The 23,074-nt window shown below is 44.3% G+C and overlaps 1 protein-coding gene across 2 annotated transcripts; it reads right to left on the bottom strand.

Annotated features, from left to right (window-relative positions):
- Window positions 1-9,168: 9,168 nt before the first annotated feature.
- LOC112243334 (butyrophilin subfamily 1 member A1) lies at window positions 9,169-20,060 on the bottom strand. 2 transcript variants are annotated; one of them, XM_024411179.2, is made up of 7 exons: window positions 19,778-20,060; window positions 19,129-19,187; window positions 17,376-17,559; window positions 16,738-17,007; window positions 16,167-16,253; window positions 15,967-16,047; window positions 9,169-11,148 (listed from the first exon to the last, which is right to left on the bottom strand). In XM_024411179.2, exons 3-7 carry the CDS (start codon window positions 17,398-17,400, stop codon window positions 11,120-11,122), a joined length of 492 nt encoding a protein of 163 aa, XP_024266947.1. In that variant the 5' UTR covers window positions 17,401-17,559; window positions 19,129-19,187; window positions 19,778-20,060; the 3' UTR covers window positions 9,169-11,119. The 2 variants fall into 2 exon arrangements, with proteins under 2 accessions (XP_024266947.1, XP_024266941.1); XM_024411173.2 differs by having other exon boundaries at window positions 17,191-17,559; window positions 19,778-20,056.
- Window positions 20,061-23,074: the final 3,014 nt, after the last annotated feature.

Below are 23,074 nucleotides of genomic sequence, written 5' to 3'. Positions count from 1 at the left end.
CTCCCCTCCTCATCTCAAACATCTCCCTCCCCTCCTCATCTCAAACATCTCCCTCCCCTCCTCCCCTCCTCATCTCAAACATCTCCCTCCCCTCCTCATCTCAAACAGCTCCCTCCCTTCCTCCCATCCTCATCTCAAACATCTCCCTCCCCTCCTCATCTCAAACATCTCCCTCCCCTTCTCATCTCAAACATCTCCCTCCTCCTCCCCTCCTCACCTCAAACATCTCCCTCCCTCCTTCCCTCCTCATCTCAAACATCTCCCTCCCTCCTCCCCTCCTCATCTCAAACAGCTCCCTCCCTCCCTTCCTCCCCTCCTAATCTCAAACATCTTCCTCCCCTCCTCCCCTCCTCACCTCAAACATCTCCCTCCCCTCCTCCCCTCCTCATCTCAAACATCTCCCTCTCCTCCTCCCCTCCTCATCTCAAACATCTCCCTCCCCTCCTCCCCTCCTCATCTCAAACATCTCCCTCCCCTCCTCCCCTCCTCATCTCAAACATCTCCCTTCCTTCCTCCCCTCCTCATCTCAAACATCTCCCTCCCCTCCTCCCCTCCTCATCTCAAACATCTCCCTCCCCTCCTACCCTCCTCATCTCAAACAGCTCCCTCCCCTCCTCCCCTCCTCCCCTCCTCATCTCAAGCATCTTCCTCCCCTCCTCCCCTCCTCATCTCAAACATCTCCCTCCCCTCCTCCCCTCCTCATCTCAAACATCTCCCTCCTTTCCTCCCCTCCTCATCTCAAACATCTCCCTCCCCTCCTCCCCTCCTCATCTCAAACAGCTCCCTCCCCTCCTCCCCTCCTCATCTCAAACATCTCCCTCCCCTCCTCCCCTCCTCATCTCAAACAGCTCCCTCCCCTCCTCCCCTCCTCATCTCAAACAGCTCCCTCCCCTCCTCATCTCAAACATCTCCCTCCCCTCCTCCCCTCCTCATCTCAAACACCTCCCTCCCCTCCTCCCCTCCTCATCTCAAACATCTCCCTCCCCTCCTCCCCTCCTCATCTCAAACAGCTCCCTCCCCTCCTCCCCTCCTCCTCTCAAACATCTCCCTCCCCTCCTCCCCTCCTCATCTCAAACAGCTCCCTCCCCCCTCCCCTCCTCATCTCAAACAGCTCCCTCCCTTCCTCCCCTCCTCATCTCAAACATCTCACTCCCCTCCTCCCCTCCTCATCTCAAACATCTCCCTCCCCTCCTCCCCTCCTCATCTCAAACATCTCCCTCCCCTCCTCCCCTCCTCATCTCAAACATCTCCCTCCATCCTCCCCTCCTCATCTCAAACAGCTCCCTCCCCCCTCCCCTCCTCCCCTCCTCATCTCAAACAGCTCCTTCCCCTCCTCCCCTCCTCATCTCAAACAGCTCCTTCCCCTCCTCCCCTCCTCATCTGAAACAGCTCCCTCCCCTCCTCCCCTCCTCCCCTCCTCATCAAACAGCTCCCTCCCCTCCTCAAACAGCTCCCTCCCCTCCTCATCTGAAACAGCTCCCCCCTCCTCCCCTCCTCCCCTCCTCATCTCAAACAGCTCCCTCCCCTCCTCATCTCAAACATCTCCCTCTCCTCCTCCCCTCCTCCCCTCCTCATCTCAAACAGCTCCCTCCCCTCCTCCCCTCCTCCCCTCCTCATCTCAAACAGCTCCCTCCCCTCCTCATCTCAAACAGCTCCCTCTCTTCCTCCCCCCTCCCCTCCCCATCTCAAACAGCTCCCTCTCTGGGTCACCTGATGCTGGAACCCCCTTATGGAAACTCCTCATCCCCTCAAATAACAGGTGACCTAAGGTCAATTTCAACTGACTAATGACAAATATAAGATCTCTCTCTCTCCCCTCCACAATTGAAACAGTGAGGCTAATTAGCAACAACCCTGAACCTAAATCAGATATGTGGTTGAGATTACTTACTTCCTGTGTTTGTGTACGCTGACGTTGTAGAACCGGTTTTGTTACCGCAGTAGCATCATAGAGGAGTACTTGAAGATGCGTCACATTAAAGATATTTTACGTAGGAGGAATATCCATAACCAACTGTATTTCCTGCCTCCTGGTTGAGCACAGAGAGAAATATGGTGTCTCCTATTGGAAGAGGAGTTGAGCACAGAGAGAAATATGGTGTCTCCTATTGGAAGAGGAGTTGAGTACAGAGAGAAATATGGTGTCTCCTATTGCCCTGGAAGAGTTGTTGAGTACAGAGAGGAAATATGGTGTCTCCTATTGCCCTGGAAGAGGTGTTGAGTACAGAGAGAAATATGGTGTCTCTGTTGTTGCCTGGAAGAGTTGTTGAGTACAGAGAGAAATATGGTGTCTCCTATTGGAAGAGGTGTTGAGTACAGAGAGAAATATGGTGTCTCCTATTGTCCTGGAAGAGGTGTTGAGTACAGAGAGAAATATGGTGTCTCTTGTTGCCCAAGAAGAGGAGGTCTTCACTGATTTTAGGTTAGAAGAGAAGTTTAATAGTCAAGAGTTCCTGTTTGTACCATACAACTGTGAAAATATGTAGAACCAGACAACATAGTTTAAATTAAGCCTTTAAAATCGATGGGTCAATATATCACCAAGCCACCGGGGAGAGAGTGAGAGGTCGGTTATACAAAACAGCAAACCAATCTGTGAGTAAAGCGACGCTGACACTCGAACCCAACAAGCCATGACTTGGAGGAAAAGACAAAGATCAACTTGGAGATGAGAGCAACAAACATCTGAAGGATATCCAGGAAAACATAAGAGGAGTGCCAGAATTCGGTGCTGACCTTGGCTAGGGGCCCCTGAGAGATTTGGCAAAGGACAGGGAGTGATTCTCACGGTCCCTAATCTTTGTCGGCTGGGTAGCAGGACATTGTGTGCGTATGTTAGAATGAATGTGTGTGCATGAGAAGCCAGTATAAAATGAATTGTCTTGTACAACAGAGGACCTGTCAATGCTCACCACAACAAAGTAACTGTTACCATCTGTTGTTAAAAAAGTAGATTTGTTAGAAGGGAAAGTAGAGTCAAATATGCATATACTGGGTGGGCGTGGGGACAAACAAGACAACAAGGTTTGGAAGATGAACCTGAATCAGGTAGAAAACAGATTGAGACAACAACAAAAAATGAAAATATTGTCTCTACCGGAAGATGAGTGAAAAGGGGACCTTTCCAGCTTCGTGATCAAGCTGATATTGGAGGGGCTTGGCATGGATGTATCACTGGAGGATCTGGAGCGATGCCATCAGATCGGTGCCAAGCAAACTAATGCTAAATACCCTAGCAGTGTAATCTATAAGCTGTGGAACTATCAGAACAAAGTCAACATTCTGAGGGGATCCACTGTACAGGTAACAGCTACTGGAGATAAAAGTCCGGGGGCAAGTCCATTAGATTCGTCCAGTACCTGTATGCTAGGCTGAGGAAAAAAACGCCAGCAATTCATTACGATCAGACATTCAGTGGAGCATAAAGAAATCAGGTCTCAACTCCAGTTCCCGGCAGTACTGTGTGTATGGAATAGAACACAGAGAATGGAGTTCAAAAGCGCCGATGAAGCCCTGAACAAGCTGCAGGAAACATTTCCAGTTGAAAGACAGCCCAGTGCCCAGAGAAGTGGCAGAAGCGGGAGAAACAGATAAGCACAATAGGCAACATACTGTACAGTGATGCCCCCAGTAGTGGAGTGTGAGTAAAATCACTGAGGAAGCCAAGCCAAGAAAAAAACGTACATATTACAACCAATGTGTTGTGATAATTCATTGTTTGCTCAATAACCTGTTAGTTCATATGCCTTGACACCGTGAAATATAGGCCTAAGACTGAGATAATAAAATACACAGTGGCAGAATAAATTCACCCACATCTTTGTTTCATCACAAAACCGGAGAGAAACATCTGTCCGGTGGAGACCACAAAGCATATTGCATGTAACAAACAGTTAACATGACATAAGATAATACTCTAAATGTTTGGAAGTTCAGGAATTTAGCTTTAAAGCAGCAAAAATATATCTCTACTCCATGGCAAAATGTGGAGGATTGCAGGAAACGTGCTTTATGACTGCAACGTTCTCTCTACACCCTGTGGCAAAATGTGTAGGTTTGCAGGAAATTAACTTTAAACCAAAAAAATCTATCCCAGCTGTCAAGAGTGATTGGGGCAGCAGGTAGCCTAGTGGTTAGAGTGATGGTCCAGCTAACGAAAAAGTTGCTGGATCAAATCGCCGACACGGTGAAAACCTGTTATCCTACCTCTGAACAAGGCAGTTAAACCGCTGTCATTGTAAATAATAATTTGTTCTTAGTTAACTGACTTACCTAGTAAGATGAAATGAAAGAGTCACAGAAATAGTTTGCTTGTGATGTGATCAAAAGGCTAGGTCCCTGTGGGAGACCCACCAGCGTATTTCTGTCAGTTCATGATGGGGCCCTATGTGCTCTTGTTTTCACCCAAAATGTTTTCTTTCATGTTGACAAAGTTTATGATGTTTGGGGCTGTGTGCTTTGAGAGTCATTTATTGTTTTGTCATAAGCAATCTGGAAGTGACAGGGTGTGGCAGGTAGCCTAGTGGTTAGAGCGTTGGACTTGTAACCCAAAGGTTGCAAGATTGAATCCCTGAGCTGACAAGGTAAAACATTTGTCATTCTGCCCCTCATCAACGAGGCAGTTAACCTTCTGTTCCTAGACCATCATTGAAAATAAGAATATGTTCTTAACTGACTTGCCTAGTGAAATAAAATAAACTTGACTATTTAAATAATATTTTGGTGCAATGAAAGGTTTTCAGTTCTTGGAAATCAACCTGTGTAAAATATATTGTTTGTCGATATGAAGAGAATGTGCACTTCATTGTTTTTGTGTCAAATATTCTTTAATACATATTTCTATGATTAAAATAACATTTTTAAAAAATTGACAGTTACACGGTCATTCAAGTTAATGTTTCCTGTCACACCCTGATCTGTTTCACCTGTCTTGTGCTTGTCTCCACCCCCCACGAGGTCTCTCCCATTTTATATTGTGTCAGACCAGGTGGTTGGGTCAAAACGTTTACTCAGATCAGACACGGACAGAGTAGGATTAGCTCAGTTTCAAAGGTGTTTATTCAAACAATAGTCCAAAAGAATAAGTCTCCCCCAAGAGACCCTCTCCGGGATACCGTCTTCTGGGCTCCGGGTCTTACTGTATCCCCCAGGAGACCCTCGCCGGGATACCGTTTTCTAGGCTCCGGGTCTTACTGTATCCCCCAAGAGACCCTCACCGGGATACTGTCTTCTGGGCTCCGGGTCTTACTGTATCCCCCAGGAGACCCTCGCCGGGACACTGTCTTCTGGGCTCTGGGTCTTACTGTATCCCCCAAGAGACCCTCACCAGGATACCGTCTTCTGGGCTCCGGGTCTTACTGTATCCCCCAAGAGACCCTCTCCGGGATACCGTCTTCTTGGCTCCGGGTCTTACTGTATCCCCCAAGAGACCCTCTCCGGGATACCGTCTTCTGGGCTCCGGGTCTTTCTGTATCCTGAGGGGATCAAAAACTGAACTCCCTCCCGTTACTTCTGGTACCGTCCCCAACTATACGAGAGTCCTTTCCTCCCCCAGTCTCTTCCCTGTGTGCTGCCCTTCTGGCAGCTTTATGGGACTTGTACAGCTGGTGAGCAATCTGCCCTTGATTAGTCCAAACCCCAATCAGCCCCAATTAGTCCTGGCCGGAGAGCCCGTCGAGACCTGGCACGTCCAGCAGAGGGAGACGTCGCCTCGTGATGTATACTCCGTCTGTCACCAGGCCTCGACGAGTCTCCCCCTGGTGGCTGACCTGCTGTACACCCCCCTCCCTTAGCTCTGTCGGGGAGGGGACTCTCATCAGTGTGACGTGTCTCCCTTCTCGATAGGGCATCCGCATTTCTATGCATCGCCCCTGACCTGTGCACAACAGAAAAAGGGAAGCATTGAAGGGACAAGAACATCCTGGTGACCTGATCGTTTGTGTCCTTTCCCCTGGCCATCCAGACCAGGGGAGCATGGTCCGTGGCCAGGGTGAAGTGGGTACCTAACAGGTAATACTTGAGAGTGTCCCACTTCACAGCTAGACACTATTTCTCAACAATAGAGTACTTTTTTCTCTAGGTATCAGCTTTCAGCTGATGTACATGATGGGGTACTCCTCCCCATCTGGTATCTGGGACAGAATGGCCCATAGTCCCGAATCACATGCATCCATCTGGACCACCATCGGCACCTGGAAATCGGGTGTTATGAGAATCGGATGGGAGCACAGCGCTTCCTTCAGACGGCTGAACGCTGCTTCTGTCTCGTCCGTCCATTTCACTGTTTTCGGGAGGCGGGCCCTGGTTAGATCGGTGAGGGGGGAAGCTATAGCTGCAAAGCTGGGCATAAACTGGCTATAGTATTGATAAGGGAATTTATATGTTTAAAGTAATAACTAAAGGATTCCACCCTGAAATCAAAGGTAACTGCCAATATCCTTTGGTCAGGTCAAGGGTGCTGATGTACCGGGCCTTTCCCAATTGGTTGATGAGCTCGTCCACCCTCGGCATGGGGTATGCGTCGAACATGCTTATGTCGTTCACACCCCGGAAATCATTACAGAAGCGCAGGCTACCGTCCGGTTTGGGCACTAACTCGATGAGGCTGAAATATGCACGGTGAGACTCTTCAATAACCCCCTTCCTCAGCATAGCCTCCACTTCCTGTTTCACAGCCTTCGGGCCTCCGGAATCCGATATGGCCTCTTTCGTACAACGAGATGCAACAATTCAAGTTTTTTCTGTCAATGATATTTGTTTTTTCCTGGCATCCCTTGTCACTTTTTTTTGGTGCCCCAGGACCAATCACAGTCGAGCTCACTCAGTTTATATCAATGCTGATTTGTTATTATTTTTCTATTTTTTTTATCAAGGGAGTCCAAATGCTCGCTGGCTTCCCTTGCAGTCAATGCTAACGGCGGCAAAAATATCATACTATTTTTGACCAGAAAGCCTTGGATAGATGGGGCTACACATACAGAGGGGCACTGTTTCGTTCAGATGCTTTCTCCGGTGAGATATGTATTCAGACACTGGCGAATTGAAGGAAAATTATGAAACACAGAGAGACGAAAGATAAATTATTTAATGTTCTTTTTTTTTTTTCTTTTTTTCGGGGGATGCCCAGCTTCCCTTGGAATCAATGAATACACGCCACTGGATGCCCAAGATCAGCTTATCATATACTGAGACAATATTCCTTCCTCCTCCCCCAATACAATATAGACTCCACAATTAACTGTTCTTCTCTAGGAAGTAACGATAGAATTAGCCGATGCCAATGAGATACATGGACGCTGACAAAACAATATAAAAGAGGAAATATAGCTTGTAAGTCAATAATTGTTCTTTGGATGTTTGTGTGTGTGTGTGGGCGAGGGGGTGTATGTGTCTGTGCATATGAATGGGAGAGTGACAGAGGGTGAATATGAATATGTGTCAGGAGGGTGGAAGTGAATGGATGTGTGGAGGCATAGGGGATATGATGTGTGTGAATGAAGGAAAATATATGAGTAAATCGATGTGTAGATGGGTTTAAATGTGTTTGAGAATTAAGAATGGTCCTTTGTGACTCACTTGGTAGAGCACAGTGCTTGTAAAGCCAAAAGGTCATGGGTTCAATAACAACTTGGGTTACACCTATGTTAAATGTATGCATGAACGACTGTACATTGCTTTTGGATTCATGTGATAAATGGCAGTTGGGATAGCCTGGGTGGGTAAAGGTGCTTGGCTTGGGGGGGCAAGGACGGGAGAGTTACATTTTTAACAAATTAGAAGTGTAACATTTAAAGAGGAGATGGCTTGAAGTAGTGTATACTGCCACCAACTCTAGTAACAGCAGAGGTGTAGGCCTCCTGCTAAATAACAATCCACAATTTCGCTTTATATCCCGGCATAATCCCAGGACATATCCCAGGACAATTCCAGGACATATCCCAGCATAATTCCAGGACATATCCCAGGACATTTTATAATGTTGAATTGTACCTTACTGCAAAATACTATTCATTTTTTTTCCTCAAAGTAAGAAAAGCTATTCAAGAATTGACAAAATGTGTTTTTCCAAAAATACACTTAATCATTTCCTGGATTAAATAATTAATGATATAGTGATATCGGATCATTCTCCAGTATCATGCTTACTTTCACCAATCGAAAATACACTTAACAGAATTTGGAGAATGAACCGAGCGCATCTTATGGACCCAAAATGTATTAAATACGTAAACAAAACAATTCAAACCTTTACCATTATAAATGTAGACATAGAGGACAGAGAAAAGCCGACCCCCGACATCATTTGTGATGCCTTTAAGTCGTACATTAGGTAAATGATCAACTCAGGGACGCACATTCTGAAATTGCATTTTTGTCCCCCCCCAGTTTTATCATTAAAATATGATACAAAACGATGCTAAAGGACCATGCCGTTGCCTCCGAGTGGTCCGGTAGGCTGTTTGGAGTGTTTATTCAACTGGATATAATTCTTTTAAATCTTTTTTGTCCTGTTAAACTCAAATAAAGCCTACCACTTAATGGAAAATAAACCTGGTAAATATCTTGCAGCTCTCACAACATTAATACATGCTAAACCAGCTATCATTGTTTAAGATACAGAAACAAAAGTGGTAATTAGAAACAACGCAATTCATGACCATTTCATAAGCACTAACTCAGAATTAAACAACTGTTGGACGGATCCTATAGCCTTAAACTCAACAACTCTGAAACAACTATCAGCAGACAAAACAATTATCACTATAAACAGAGATTACCCGCTCAGAAATATTAGATACTGTTAAAACATTAGCACGGAGAGTAACAACCACCCAAAAGTCTCGCAAATGAGGATCTGACAGAACAATGTGAGGCCCTTAGTGTGACACTGATGGAGGCGTGACCACGCAGGCACCAGGAATGAGAGTGTGACCACGCAGGCATTAGGAATGGGGGTGTGACAACGCAGGCATTAGGAATGGGGGTGTGACCACACAGGCACCAGGAATGGGAGTGTGACCATGCAGGCATTAGGAATGGGGGTGTGAGAATGCATGTCTGGGCAGATGAGTTGTAGTCATTGTTTGCCTGTGTCTAAGTTGTTGTTCATTGTATAAAAGTTAGTATCTGGAGTGTAAAAATAGATAACAAAATTAAAATACAACAATATAAAAATATCTAAGTTTATTAATCAGATGTTCAGATTTGCAGATGTAATTACAGGGTACAGTTTAAATATTAAACTCAGACCTCGAACAATTCATTTTACTAGGCAAGTCAGTTAAGAACAAATTCATATTTTCAATGACGGCCTAGGAACTGTGAACTTGTTCAGGGGTAGAACGACAGTTTTCACCTTGTCAGCTTGGGGATTTGAGCCACTGCTCTGATCACTAGGCTACCTGCCACAAAAACAATACAAGTAATAATTTAAATAAAACATATCAACTGTAGCAATTGGGGGGCTGACTAGTGGTGGCTATTCAGCATGAAACTATCTTTGCTTTCAGGCCCATGTGGAAGGGTGTGTGTGGAAGGGGTGGTGTGGCAAGGGTGTTCTCTGGGGGAAGGGGAGTGTAAAAACATCCTCAGTTGACAAGCAACCTTGGATGTTCAGGGGGCTAGTAGAGGGGGGAGGGGCTTAGGAGATAAGTGGAATGGGCAGAAATAGGTATGCAGGGTTGCAGGTTGTTTATTTACATATGAATTATACTTCTACAAAATATTTTCTTGATCAATATGATCATTTCTCTGTATGTATTTCTTACTTCAGTTTTTCTTTTGGTTGACAGCCCACAGGTACATGTTATACACAGAACATATTCATTGAAATATATATTGTTCCTGTAAACCCCTCCAAAAAAAAAAAAAAAAAAAAAAAAAAGACAAAACAAATAAAAACTCTATAAAACACGTTGAGTAGCCTGATCTAACTGGGGCTACCGTAGGGTAACCCCCAAGCGACCCACGCTCTGTAGTTCACAGTTATATTCTATAATCGTTTATCTGTCATTGTGAGTTAACGTTTTTAGCTAGCAGGCTTTGTAATTCGACAGTGCAGTTAGATTAAACAAGAATTTAACCTTTCTGCCCATATCAGATATGTCCTGGGAAATGTTCTTGTTACTTACAACCTCATGCTAATCACACTAGCCTACGTTAGCTCAACCGTCTCCGAGGGGGACCCACCAATCCTGTAGAGGCGAGCAGGCTTTGTAAAGCAACGGAATGTGAAAAAAAATTCATAGGGGAGTGTCAACTTTCTATAGGCACTGTAACATCTTCCATCAATGAGACATGACATTCACTCAGCCATAAAAATACAGTCAGACAAGACATTCACTCAGCCATAAAAATACAGTCAGACATGACATTCACTCAGCCATAAAATACAGTGAGACAAGACATTCACTACCGCGATGAACGGCAGACCTGCAAGTTAGATACAGAAAGAACCTGAATCTCTATCAGTGGAGGCTGTTGAGGGGAGGACGGCTCATAATGACGTCTGGAACGGAGCGAATGAAATGGCATCAAACCATATGTTTGATGTATTTGATACCGTTCCAATGATTTCGCTCCGGCCATTACCACGAGGCCGTCCTCCCCAATGAAGGTGCCACCAACCACCTGTGATCTCTATCCATACCTGTCTAAGTTTGAATGAGGTTTGATTGTTTCTTCCGTCATTGTCATTGTCTGTGTGTCTGTGATATGTTGGGACACATAGACAATACTAAAACACATTATGACAAAACCACTTTCATTATAACGCAACACATGCAGGTTCAGTGACCGGTTCACTGTCCAACAACACCTTTTGTGTCTACAGTTGTATCTGTGTCCGGGTTCTTTTCTTCAAGTGTTTCATATATCTTAGCGTCTCAATTTGATCTCCCCTTACGTTAAGTCAATTATTTTTTTATAAACACCTGGACCTAAACACTGGATATTGGACATAGATCACTAGCATCACATATCAGCTTCCATGCAAGATTACTGGTAGCAGTATAGCTCTCAGTATTTTGGCAGTACCAATGTCCTCATGTTGCCCAGCCGTATGGACCAGCAACGCAGTAACTTGTCTTCCTCACCACTGGAGAAGCTTGGGACTTGATTTCTACTGTTGTGGATTCAATTCTGCAATTTCTGCAAAAGACAAATCAGAGACTAGATATGAAAGTTATACACACAGACTATAGCAAGTTATACACACAGACTATAGCAAGTTATACACACAGACTATAGCAAGTTATACACACAGACTATAGCAAGTTATACACACAGACTATAGCAAGTTATACACACAGACTATAGCAAGTTATACACACAGACTATAGCAAGTTATACACACAGACTATAGCAAGTTATACAGCATATACAGTGCTTACACCCCTTGGCATTTTTTCCTATTTTGTTGCATTACAACCTGTAACTTAAATAGATTTTTATTTGGATTTCATGTAATGGACAAAGACAAAATATGAAGAAATAAAAAATGAATGAAAAAAAATAACTTGTTTAAAAAAAAATTGTGCGTGTTTTACGTTCGTCATAAGGAGGAGACCATGGCGCAGCGTGATAGGAATACATTCTTCTTTAATTAACAAAGAATACTTAAACAAACTAACAAAAACGACTGTGACAAACCGAGTGCTGATACCGGCAACTACACAGACAATAACCCACAAAACCAAAATGGCAACCTAAATAGGATCCCCAATCAGAGACAACGATAAACAGCGGTCTCTGATTGGGAACCAATTCAGGCCACCAAAGACCTACATATATCTAGACAATACCCATAGATATACAAAAAAAAACCTAGACAAGAAAAAAAAACACAAATACCACCTTCGTCACACCCTGACCGAACCAAAATAATAAAGAAAACAAAGATAACTAAGGTCAGGGCGTGACAAAGGTGCGGACTCCCGGCCGCAAACCTAAACCTATATGGGAGGGTCTGGGTGGGCATCTAACCTTGGTGGCGGCTCTGGTTCTGACGCCGCCCCCCTTCTTTACACTGAGTCCTCCCTTGTAACACAGACCCGTGGATCGTCGCCAGACGCTCTGGGACTGTAATACTGGTCGCCAGACGCTCTGGGACTGTAATACTGGTCGCCAGACGCTCTAGACTGCCGAGGCGCACTGTAGGCCTGGTGCCGGCACTGTTGGGACCGGGCTGGTGACACACACCTCAGGGCGAGGTTGGGGAGCAGGGAGTGCTGGACACTGGAGGCCTGATGTGTGGTGCCGGAGGTACCGGGCTGGTGACACGCACCTCAGGGCGAGTGCGGGGAGGAGGAACAGGATACACTGGACCGTGGAGACGCATTGGAGATCCAGAACATAGAGCTGGCTCAATACGTCCTGGCTGGATGCCCCTTCTATCCCGGCAAATGCGAGGAGCTGGAATAGACCGCACCGGGCTAGAATAGCGCACTGGAGACACCGTGCGCATCTCTGCATAACAAGCTCCCCACGGTAAGCACGAGGAGTTGGCTCAGGTCTCCTACCTGACTCAGCCAATCACCTGGTGTGCCTCCCCCCAAAAACATCTTGGAGCTGCCTCTCGGGCTTCCGTGCCGTGTACCTTCATATCGTCACCGTTCCTCTATTCTCCGGGATTCCTCCTCGTAGTGTCGCCGTTCCGCTTTCGCTGCCTCTAACTCCTCCTTAGGACGCCGATACTCCCCCGGCTGTGTCCAGGGTCCTGCTCCATCTAATATCTCCTCCCAGGTCCATCTCTCCATTAAGCGCTGTTCCTCCTTTTCACGCTGCTTGGTCCTGGTTTGGTGGGTTATTCTGTCACATTCATCATAAGGAGGAGACCAAGGCGCAGCATGATAGGAATACATTCTTCTTTAATTAACAAAGACCACTTAGACAAACTAACAAAACGAACGGGACGCTGTGATAGCACTCGGTTTGACACAGGCAACTACACATAGACAATAACCCACAAAACCAAAATGGGAACCTAAGTAGGATCCCCAATCAGAGACAACGATAAACAGCTGTCTCTGATTGGGAACCAATTTAGGGCCACCATAGACCTACATTTACCTAGACAATACCAAAACCCCATAGATATACAAAAAAAACCTAGACAAGACAACACATACCACCTTCGTCACACCCTGACCTAACCAAAATAATAAAGAAGACAAAGATAACTAAGGTCAGGGCGTGACAGTGTGTATATGTATTATCTATTCACCCCCTGTGCTATGAAGCCCCTAGATAAGATCTGGTGCAACCAATTACCTTCAGAAGTTACATAATTAGTTAAATAAAGTCCACCTGTGTGCAATCTAAGTGTCACATGATCTGTCACATGATCTCAGTATATATACACACACCTGTTCTGAAAGGCCCCAGAGTCTGCAACACCACTAAGCAAGGGGCACCACCAAGCAAGGGGCACCACCAAGCAAGGGGCACCACCAAGCAAGGGGCACCACCAAGCAAGGGGCACCACCAAGCAAGCTGACCCATGAAGGCAAAGGAGCTCTCCAAACAGGTCAGAGACAAGGTTGTGGAGAAGTTCAGATCAGGGTTGGGTTATAAAAAAATAATCTGAAACTTTTAACATCCCACAGACCACCATTAAATCCATGATTAAAAACTAGTTATGAATAGTTATGCACGCTCAAGTTCTGTGTTTTTTGTCTCATTTCTTGTTTGTTTCACCCCCTCAAAATATTTTTAATCTTCAAAGTGGTAGGAATGTTGTGTAAATCAAATGACAAAAACCTCCCCAAAAATGTATTTTAATTCCAGGTTGTAAGGCAACAAAATAGGAAAATGCCAAGGTGGGTGAATACTTTCACAAGCCACTGTACACTACAGTAAGTCACACAGATACACTATAGTAGTTATACAGTGTTAGGTTCAAATTTTCAGAGTAAAAACGTGACGGACACGAAGTTTATTCTTCCCAGAGGATCAATACAACGTCATGTCACACAAGCACTGATGTTTAACCCTTCCTCCTGAATCTCCTCCCACACATCTGAACAGCCAATGAATCTCTGTTGCTAGACAGAACCTTAGTGATATCTCTTCTTCCTCTTTTCAATTGACCTCTTACCCCAAAGTGCTCACTCTTCTTATCAATGTCTGACACAGGCGATCGCTTTCCCTGCACTCAACACATTCCAAGCTTAATAGCACCCACTATATACCTTCCTCCAAGAGATGAACCATGAACTTCTGGTGTAGACCCTCTAACCCTAAGCACTCAATATTTCAATAGTACACCTGATTATTAACCCTGTCCCAATTTTAGGAGTTAGTACCCAGAATCCATCACCAGATACACTACAGTAAGATACAGATATATTATCTGTATAACTTATAGTATACACTGCTCAAAAAAATAAAGGGAACACTTAAACAACACAATGTAACTCCAAGTCAATCACACTTCTGTGAAATGAAACTGTCCACTTAGGAAGCAACACTGATTGACAATACATTTCACATGCTGTTGTGCAAATGGAATAGACAACAGGTGGAAATTATAGGCAATTAGCAAGACACCCCCAATAAAGGAGTGGTTCTGCAGGTGGGGACCACAGACCACTTCTCAGTTCCTATGCTTCCTGGCTGATGTTTTGGTCACTTTTGAATGCTGGCAGTGCTTTCACTCTAGTGGTAGCATGAGATGGAGTCTACAACCCACACAAGTGCCTCAGGTAGTGCAGCTCATCCAGGATGGCACATCAATGCGAGCTGTGGCAAGAAGGTTTGCTGTGTCTGTCAGCGTAGTGTCCAGAGCATGGAGGCGCTACCAGGAGACAGGCCAGTACATCAGGAGACGTGGAGGAGGCCGTAGGAGGGCAACAACCCAGCAGCAGGACCGCTACCTCCGCCTTTGTGCAAGGAGGAGCACTGCCAGAGCCCTGCAAAATGACCTCCAGCAGGCCACAAATGTACATGTGTCTGCTCAAATGGTCAGAAACAGACTCCATGAGGGTGGTATGAGGGCCCGACGTCCACAGGTGGGGGTTGTGCTTACAGCTCAACACTGTGCAGGACGTTTGGCATTTGCCAGAGAACACCAAGATTGGCAAATCGCCACTGGCGCCCTGTGCTCTTCACAGATGAAAGCAGGTTCACACTGAGCACATGTGACAGACGTGACAGTCTGGAGACGCCGTGGAGAACGTTCTGCTGCCTACAACATCCTCCAGCATGACCGGTTTGGCGATGGGTCAGTCCTGGTGTGGGATGGCATTTCTTTGGGGGGCCGCACAGCCCTCCATGTGCTCGCCAGAGGTAGCCTGACTGCCATTAGGTACCGAGATGAGATCCTCAGACCCCTTGTGAGACCATATGCTGGTGCGGTTGGCCCTGGGTTCCTCCTAATGCAAGACAATGCTAGACCTCATGTGGCTGGAGTGTGTCAGCAGTTCCTGCAAGAGGAAGGCATTGATGCTATGGACTGGCCCGCCCGTTCCCCAGACCTGAATCCAATTGAGCACATCTGGGACATCATGTCTTGCTCCATCCACCAACGCCACGTTGCACCACAGACTGTCCAGGAGTTGGCGGATGCTTTAGTCCAGGTCTGGGAGGAGATCCCTCAGGAGACCATCCGCCACCTCATCAGCAGCATGCCCAGGTGTTGTAGGGAGGTCATACAGTCACGTGGACGCCACACACACTACTGAGCCTCATTTTGACTTGTTTTAAGGACATTACATTAAAGTTGGATCAGCCTGTAGTGTGGTTTTCCACTTTAATTTTGAGTGTGACTCCAAATCCAGACCTCCATGGGTTGATAAATTTGATTTCCATTGATCATTTGTGTGTGATTTTGTTGTCAGCACATTCAACTATGTAAAGAAAAAAGTATTTAATACGAATATTTCATTCGTTCAGATCTAGGATGTGTTATGTTAGTGTTCCCTTCCCTATTTTTTTGTGCAGTGTAGTACTGTGCAGTATACGACTCACCTGCTTCTTGTGCAGTGTTTTCAGGTTCAGGTTCAGGACAGCAATGGATCATCTTCCTCCATGGCTTCCTGAGGTTGGGGTCTGCAGTAACAGAGCAGTATGCCCACTTTTACAATACACAACCTTGGTCCTTAACGAGTTACACAACAGCAGCTTTTACTACTGTAAGTAAATTCACAATGAAAAAGAATGAGACTCACATTTTACACAGAGAATGATGGCAGTCAACACGAACAATGAACAAAATGCCGCCAGGATCCATTTCGGTAAATGGTTTTCCTCTTTGGCTGTAAAGACACAATGTGAAGACCATGTTGTACATGAACTAGAAAACATGAATGCTGTGATTTAGTTCTCTCCTGGAAACTTCTAATCTAACATGTTCCTTTTAGTTGTATACCGTTTGCTTATCCTGGTTTTGACAAAAGACAAAACATAGACATTTATGGACCTCATTTAAATTGGATATTCTTAATGTGCCATGCTGCTAAGTGTTTCAAAAATAATTTTGGTTTACTGAGCCTATCCACTAGGGGGCGGTGTCTGAGCTCCATTGGGTTTGAGCTGTACTTGCTTTCACAACTGTCTGAACTGTGATATTTACACATTTGTCATGTGACCTGATACACTTGAAAGACATCCTGCAATGCATCTACTCTAGTTGAGGTGAAATGGTCTCGTCTACTGGTCAAAATCTTTGTAATTACAGCAGTGTAACTGAAATGAGTAGGCCTCACTGTCTCTGTACATTCACTGGATGGTAGAACTCACAGGCTGGTATGACGATAAAGTTACTCTGGGTCTCATTGAGGATGGGGTTGTAGATACTGCAGGTTATATTCTGTCCCTCTGTCACATTCACTCGGCTGCTGATGTTGTAGGTTCCTGTTCCAGGATCCTGGGTAGTCTTGGTGACAGCCTCGTGACGCTCCAGAGTACGGTTATGGGTCCTCCATGTCACCTGGTGTTCAGGGAAGCCTCCGTGGGTGGTGCACACAAGCGTCATGTCTGAGAAGTTTAATGTGGGCTTTTGGTAACTTGCTGCAGGGAGCACAATGGGACAAAGCCAGAACCAACGTAATTATGAGACAGATGCATTGATAGTTAATGGAAATGTTTCCAGAACAGGATATATTTATATTATGAGCTAAAGCACCATTATGTTCCAGTCCCACCCAACAACATGAGCCTGATTTAACAATATCTCTCTAAGCCATAGCCTACCTGCTACATTGACAGTGATTTGGCACTCTTGAGAATTTACGTCATTGATTATTAGAATAACGTCGCAGGTCAGGAGATTGTCTCGGACATTAACTGGGTTGAGCAGGAGTGACAGATTTCCAGAAGCCAACTGATCTGTGTTAATTGTTGTCCTGTTTTTGTACCAAAGGTTTTGGTGTACATACTCCTCGTTTCCATCTTTGAAAACATGCAGCACTCTGGGGGTTAAATCTTGCCAATATATTCTGGTTCTTGTTGGGTAGTTGGGAGTTGCCAATGTGGAGCGGTCACAGGGCAGAAGGACGGGCTGTCCGATGATTCCAACGACGGTTTGCTCCTTTGGGTGTGTTGATGAAACTACTGAAATAACTTTCAAAACATAAAAAAAAAGAGGCAATAGTTAGTTAAAACGCAACTCCACATTTACCATGCTAATATGACATTTTCTGGTTGACTCATCGGAGAACTTTCACTGTGATGTATCGAAATAGGCCTCAAAAGAGATGACGTGTTTTGTACAGGCTTAAAAAGAAAATGGACCCGGTATACCACAAGCCTGGGACTTTCCTGCCTCTCTCTATTCCCAGTTGTGACTCAGAGTTGGTTGGGTCAGGCTGGTGGTTCCCTGCTCACCCTGCTGTTGGGAAACTTCTCAGGCCTTTCTACTGGAAGTTCCTTTCACCCATTTTTTTCAACATTGGATTCCGCTCTGACAGCACTATTGTGTTAGAGAGGAGTAGCTAGCAAATATACAGAAAGAAGTTCACATAGAATGTGGCACACCATTTGGGCTCCCGAGTGGCGCAGCGGTCTAAGGCACTGCATCTCAGTGCTAGAGGCGACACTACAGTCGGTTTGAATCCAGGCTGAATCACATCCGGCCGTGATTGGGCGGCACACAATTGGCCTAGCGTCGTCCGGGTTTAGCCGGGATAGGCCGTCATTGTAAATAGGAATTTGTTCTTAACCGACTTGCCTAGTTTTAAAAACATGCTTTCAATGTTTGCTACAGCTGAGGGATGCTTTGTTCAAATATTGGACTAATTTTGACTTCAATAGAAATGTATAGTCTTCATTTGTCTGGATAAGATACAGGCCTACTGTTCTGTCACAATTCAATAGCCAGGTAACCAAGGTGTTGGTAGGGCTATCTAATCTGGTGTAAACCTGGCTACAGCAGAGGACCTGCCTCTGCTTACAACTCCACCATAGATGTGGTTGATAACAGCGAGCGATAGGTCACGACTCCGTAAAACTTCCAGCTCTGATTAGAATCAGACACAGCCAATAGTTATCATATTTTATAAGAACAAGTTGAAATTATTATAAATAGTCAATCACCATACGGTAATAGATGACATGGGGCTGTAGCCCCTCACCTGTTAATGTTCACAACTCTCACCCTCCTAGTGAGCAGTACAGAACTCCAAAACTCTGTCTCAGAGTTAACACCCCTGTGTCTGTGAGAGGTGTACACCACATCCTGACCGAGCTCATTGACAAATGTACGAAGTAGTAAATAATAATAATAATAATAATAATAATAATAATGCTCCATTGAGATGAAAAGGCACATATTTGCTTCTGTGCATTTGTCACAGTTATTTGTTTGGTGTTTTGCAGTTCTGAATAAATCCACCCGGTCGACTTTTGAAGATGTCGACGTCTTCATTGACGTCAAACAACTTTCACAATCCAAGACCAGTTTTATAATGAGACTTCCTTTTAAGAGTGTGTGGGTTCCCTTTCTGATAACAAGGTTGTCCTTACTAACACCGTTTTGGACCATGTAATCTACAGGGTCCAGTATGTGCAGCCGCTTGGTGCTCTGCTCATAGTGTACACTAGATAGAAATCAGAGCGGGTGGTGGCCTATAACCTCGTGGCTGTCTATGTTGATGAATGAGAACAGTAGTGAACTTAGCTGTGGAAACTTACCATACAGCAGAACAGCTAAGACAATCCCAACAGCCATTTTGAGATGAACGCAGACCATTCTAAAGGGAAGAAATATGTAGCAAATTAGTTCAATGGAACCATATTGTCTATAAATGGGAAGTTTATGCAAATCCAAAGGGAAAGGGAGGAGGAGATTTCATAAAGAAGGGGATACCATTTCATCCTGACGTCACAATCACATTCAGTCGTATATACCATGTCAAATAGCCTGTCAGCTATCGCCCTCAGAGGCAAGAACTTGGACACATTGGCATGTTAAACACTGTAACTGTGTATTTTTGATTTAACCTTTTTTTAAACTAGGCAAGTCAGTTGAGAACAAATTCTTATTTACAATGACGGCCTACAAAAGTTACGCATTAACATAACTGACGCATTGTTGTTGAGCTACTGCTGAGGTTTGTTATTCCTTTTCTAGTTTGATTTACAAGCTGCTATGGAGAAGATAGAGTTTCACAGAGAAACGTTCCACTTTAAACACGAACAAAAGTTACGAGGAAGTTGATTTGATGCCAGCTTTCAGTTCATCAAAGAAGGAAACACTTGTTTTAATAAAATCATACAAGAGTTTTTTTTTTAAAGCATTCCCATATCCTCATGTAACACAATTTCATGAGGAAGAACTCACCAGCAGACTGAAGCCTTTGCAGATTATAATCCTGTGTCCTGATTGATCAGACTGGCAGACAGCGAATGATCTTTGGTGATGATATAGCACTGCAATGAATGAGCCACACCCCCTCTCCTCCAGGGATGTCACCAAGACCTGGCTTTTTGATTTTGGATCAGCCTCAAATCTTTTGAGCTGCTGAAATGGTGTAAAAAAATAAATAAATGTAGTCAACTGACTGCGCAATTTGCGAGACCTAGCACCATTCTGAGAAGTGGCAGAGCATCGCTCCGCTGTGCAAAGGCAGCACGACACTTGAAACTTCCCAATTCTACCAATGAAATTCAAAATGCACTCGTTCCAGTTTGGTGTTGCAGTGACAAAACGAAATTCCCCTTTAAGGCGTGCTTCCCATCCAAAACAGTTCAGAACAGTTAATTTATACACTACCAGTCAAAAGTTATTTTTACTATTTTCTACATTGTCGTAACCAAAAAAAGTGTTACATCAAATTATATTTTAGATTATTCAAAGTAACCTCACTTTGCCTTGATGACAGCATTGCACTCTTGGCAGTCTCTCAACCAGCTTCACCTGGAATGCTTTTCCAATAGTCTTGAAGGAGTTCCCACATATGTTGAGCACTTGTTGGCTGCTTTTCCTTCACTCTGCAGTCCAACTCATCCCAAACCATCTCAATTGGGTTGAGGTCTGGTGATTGTGGAGGCCAGGTCATCTGATGCAGCACTCCATCACTCTCCTTGGTCAAATAGCCCTTACACAACCTGGAGGTGTGTTTTGGGTCATTGTCTTGTTGAAAAACAAATTATAGTCCCACTAAGTGCAAACCTGATGGGATGACGTATCGCTGCAGAATGCTGTGGTAGCCATGCTGGTTAAGTGTGCCTTGAATTCTAAATAAATCACTGACAGTGTCACCAGCAAAGCACCCCCACACCTCCTCCTCCATGCTTCACGGTGGAACCACACATGCAGAGATCATCCAATCACCTACTCTGCATCTCACAAAGACACGTCGGTTAGAAACAAAAATCTCACATTTGGACTAATGTTCATTGCTCGTGTTTCTTGGCCGAAGCAAGACTCTTCTTTTTATTATCATTCTTTAGTAGTGGTTTCTTTGCAGCAATTTGACCATGAAGGCCTGATTCACAAAGTCTCCTCTGAACAGTTGATGTTGAGATGTGACTGTTACTTGAACTCTGTGAAGCATTTATTAGGGCTGCAATCTGAGGTGCAGTTAACTCTAATGAATTTATCCTCTACAGCAGTGGTAACTCTGGGTGTGCCTTTCCTGTGGCGGACCTCGTGAGAGCCAGTTTCATCATAGCGCTGGATGGTTTTTGCGACAGCACTTGAAGAAACATGCAAAGTTCTTCAAATGTTCCTTATTGACTGACCTTCATGTCTTAAAGTAATGATGGACTGTCATTTCTCTTTGCTTATTTGAGATGTTCTTGCCATAATATGTACTTGGTCTTTTACCAAATAGGGCTTTCTTCTGTATACCATCCCTACCTTGTCACAACACAACTGATTGGGAAAAAACACATTAAGAAGGAAAAAAATTCCAAAAATTAACTCTTAACAAGGCACACCTGTTAATTGAAATGCATTCCAGGTGACTACCTCATGAAGCTAGTTGAGAGAATGCCAAGAATGTGCAAAGCTGTCATCAAGGCAAAGGGTGGCTACTTTGAAGAATCTAAAATATAGTTAAATAACACATGGAATCATCTAGTAACCAAAGAAGTGTTAAACAAACACTTTTTTGGTTACTACATGATTCCATATGTGTTATTTAATAGTTTTGAAGTATTCACTATTATTCTACAATGTAAACTTTTGACTTGTACTATATATTATGGCAGCCTTTTGAGAAATAAACATACTTAGAAATAAAATTGTGACTAAAATCTCCTCTGCAAAAATGTACAGAGAGAGAGAGAGAGAGAGATTTTTTTAACATTATTTTTTCTATTGTGTTATTGACCGTTTATTCCCTGTGTTGTTGTTTCTGTCGCACTGTTTTGCTTTATCTTGGCCAGGTCACAATTGTAAATGAGAACTTGTTCTCAACTGGCCTACCTGGTTAAATAAAGGTAAAATAACAAACATGGAATAGAAGAAGCGTAGGACTCAGAGAGTGAGAGAGAGAGAGATACAAGAGAACAAGAGAAAGAATGTTTCAAAAGAAATGGGAAGAAGAAGAAGAAGAATCAGGGAAAGAGAAAGGAAAGGAGGAGAAGAAGAAGAAGAATCAGGGAAAGAGAAAGGAAAGGGGAAGAAGAAGAAGAATCAGGGAAAGAGAAAGGGGAAGAAGAAGAAGAATCAGGGAAAGAGAAAGGAAAGGGAAGAAGAAGAAGAATCAGGGAAAGAGAAAGGAAAGGGGAAGAATCAGGGAAAAGAAAGAATCAGGGAAAAGAATCAGGGAAAGGAAAGGGGAAGAAGAAGAAGAATCAGGGAAAGAGAAAGGAAAGGGAAGAAGAAGAAGAAGAATCAGGGAAAGAGAAAGGAAAGGGGAAAGGGAAAAGAAGAAAGAAGAAAGGAAAGGAAAAAGGGGAAGAAGAATCAGGGAAAAGAGGAAAGGAAAGGAATCAGGGAAAGAGAAGAAGAAGAAGAATCAGGGAAAGAGAAAGGAAAGGGAAGAAGAAGAAGAATCAGGGAAAGAGAAAGGAAAGGGGAAGAAGAAGAAGAATCAGGGAAAGAGAAAGGAAAAGAAGAAGAATCAGGGAAAGAGAAAGGAAAAGGGGAAGAAGAATCAGGGAAAAGAGAAAGGAGGAAGAAGAAGAAGAAGAATCAGGGAAAGAGAAAGGAAAGGGTAAGAAGAAGAAGAATCAGGGAAAGAGAAAGGAAAAGAAGAAGAAGAATCAGGGAGAAAGGGGAAAAGAAGAAGAAGAATCAGGGAAAGAGAAAGGAAAGGGGAAGAAGAAGAAGAATCAGGGAAAGAGAAAGGAAAGGGGAAGAAGAATCAGGGAAAGAGAAAGGAAAGGAAGGAAGAAGAATCAGGGAAAGAGAAAGGGAAGAAGAAGAAGAATCAGGGAAAGAGAAAGGAAAGGGGGAAGAAGAATCAGGGAAAGAAAGGGGAAAGAAGAAAGGGAAAGAAAGGGGAAGAAGAATCAGGAAAAGAAAGGGAAAGAAGAAGAAGAATCAGGGAAAGAGAAAGGAAAGGGGAAGAAGAAGAAGAATCAGGGAAAGAGAAAGGAAAGGGGAAGAAGAATCAGGGAAAGAGAAAGGAAAGGGGAAGAAGAATCAGGGAAAGAGAAAGGAAAGGGGAAGAAGAATCAGGGAAAG

The sequence above is a fragment of the Oncorhynchus tshawytscha genome, linkage group LG03 (genome assembly GCF_018296145.1).
Source record: "Oncorhynchus tshawytscha isolate Ot180627B linkage group LG03, Otsh_v2.0, whole genome shotgun sequence".
In the NCBI taxonomy this organism is placed as follows: Eukaryota; Metazoa; Chordata; class Actinopteri; order Salmoniformes; family Salmonidae; genus Oncorhynchus; species Oncorhynchus tshawytscha.
This window is presented reverse-complemented; position numbering and strand designations above follow the sequence as displayed.

Excerpts from the sequence above, each read along its gene's own strand:
- LOC112243334 (XM_024411173.2), bottom strand. The coding sequence starts at position 19,186 with ATGGTCTGCGTTCATCTCAAAATGGCTGTTGGGATTGTCTTAGCTGTT. Across the intron at positions 16,254-16,737 it reads CTTTATCGTCATACCAGCCT|CCAAAGAGGAAAACCATTTA; the intron begins GTGAGTTCTACC and ends GTGTCTTTACAG. Across the intron at positions 11,149-15,966 it reads AAACACTGCACAAGAAGCAG|AAATTGCAGAATTGAATCCA; the intron begins GTGAGTCGTATA and ends TGTCTTTTGCAG.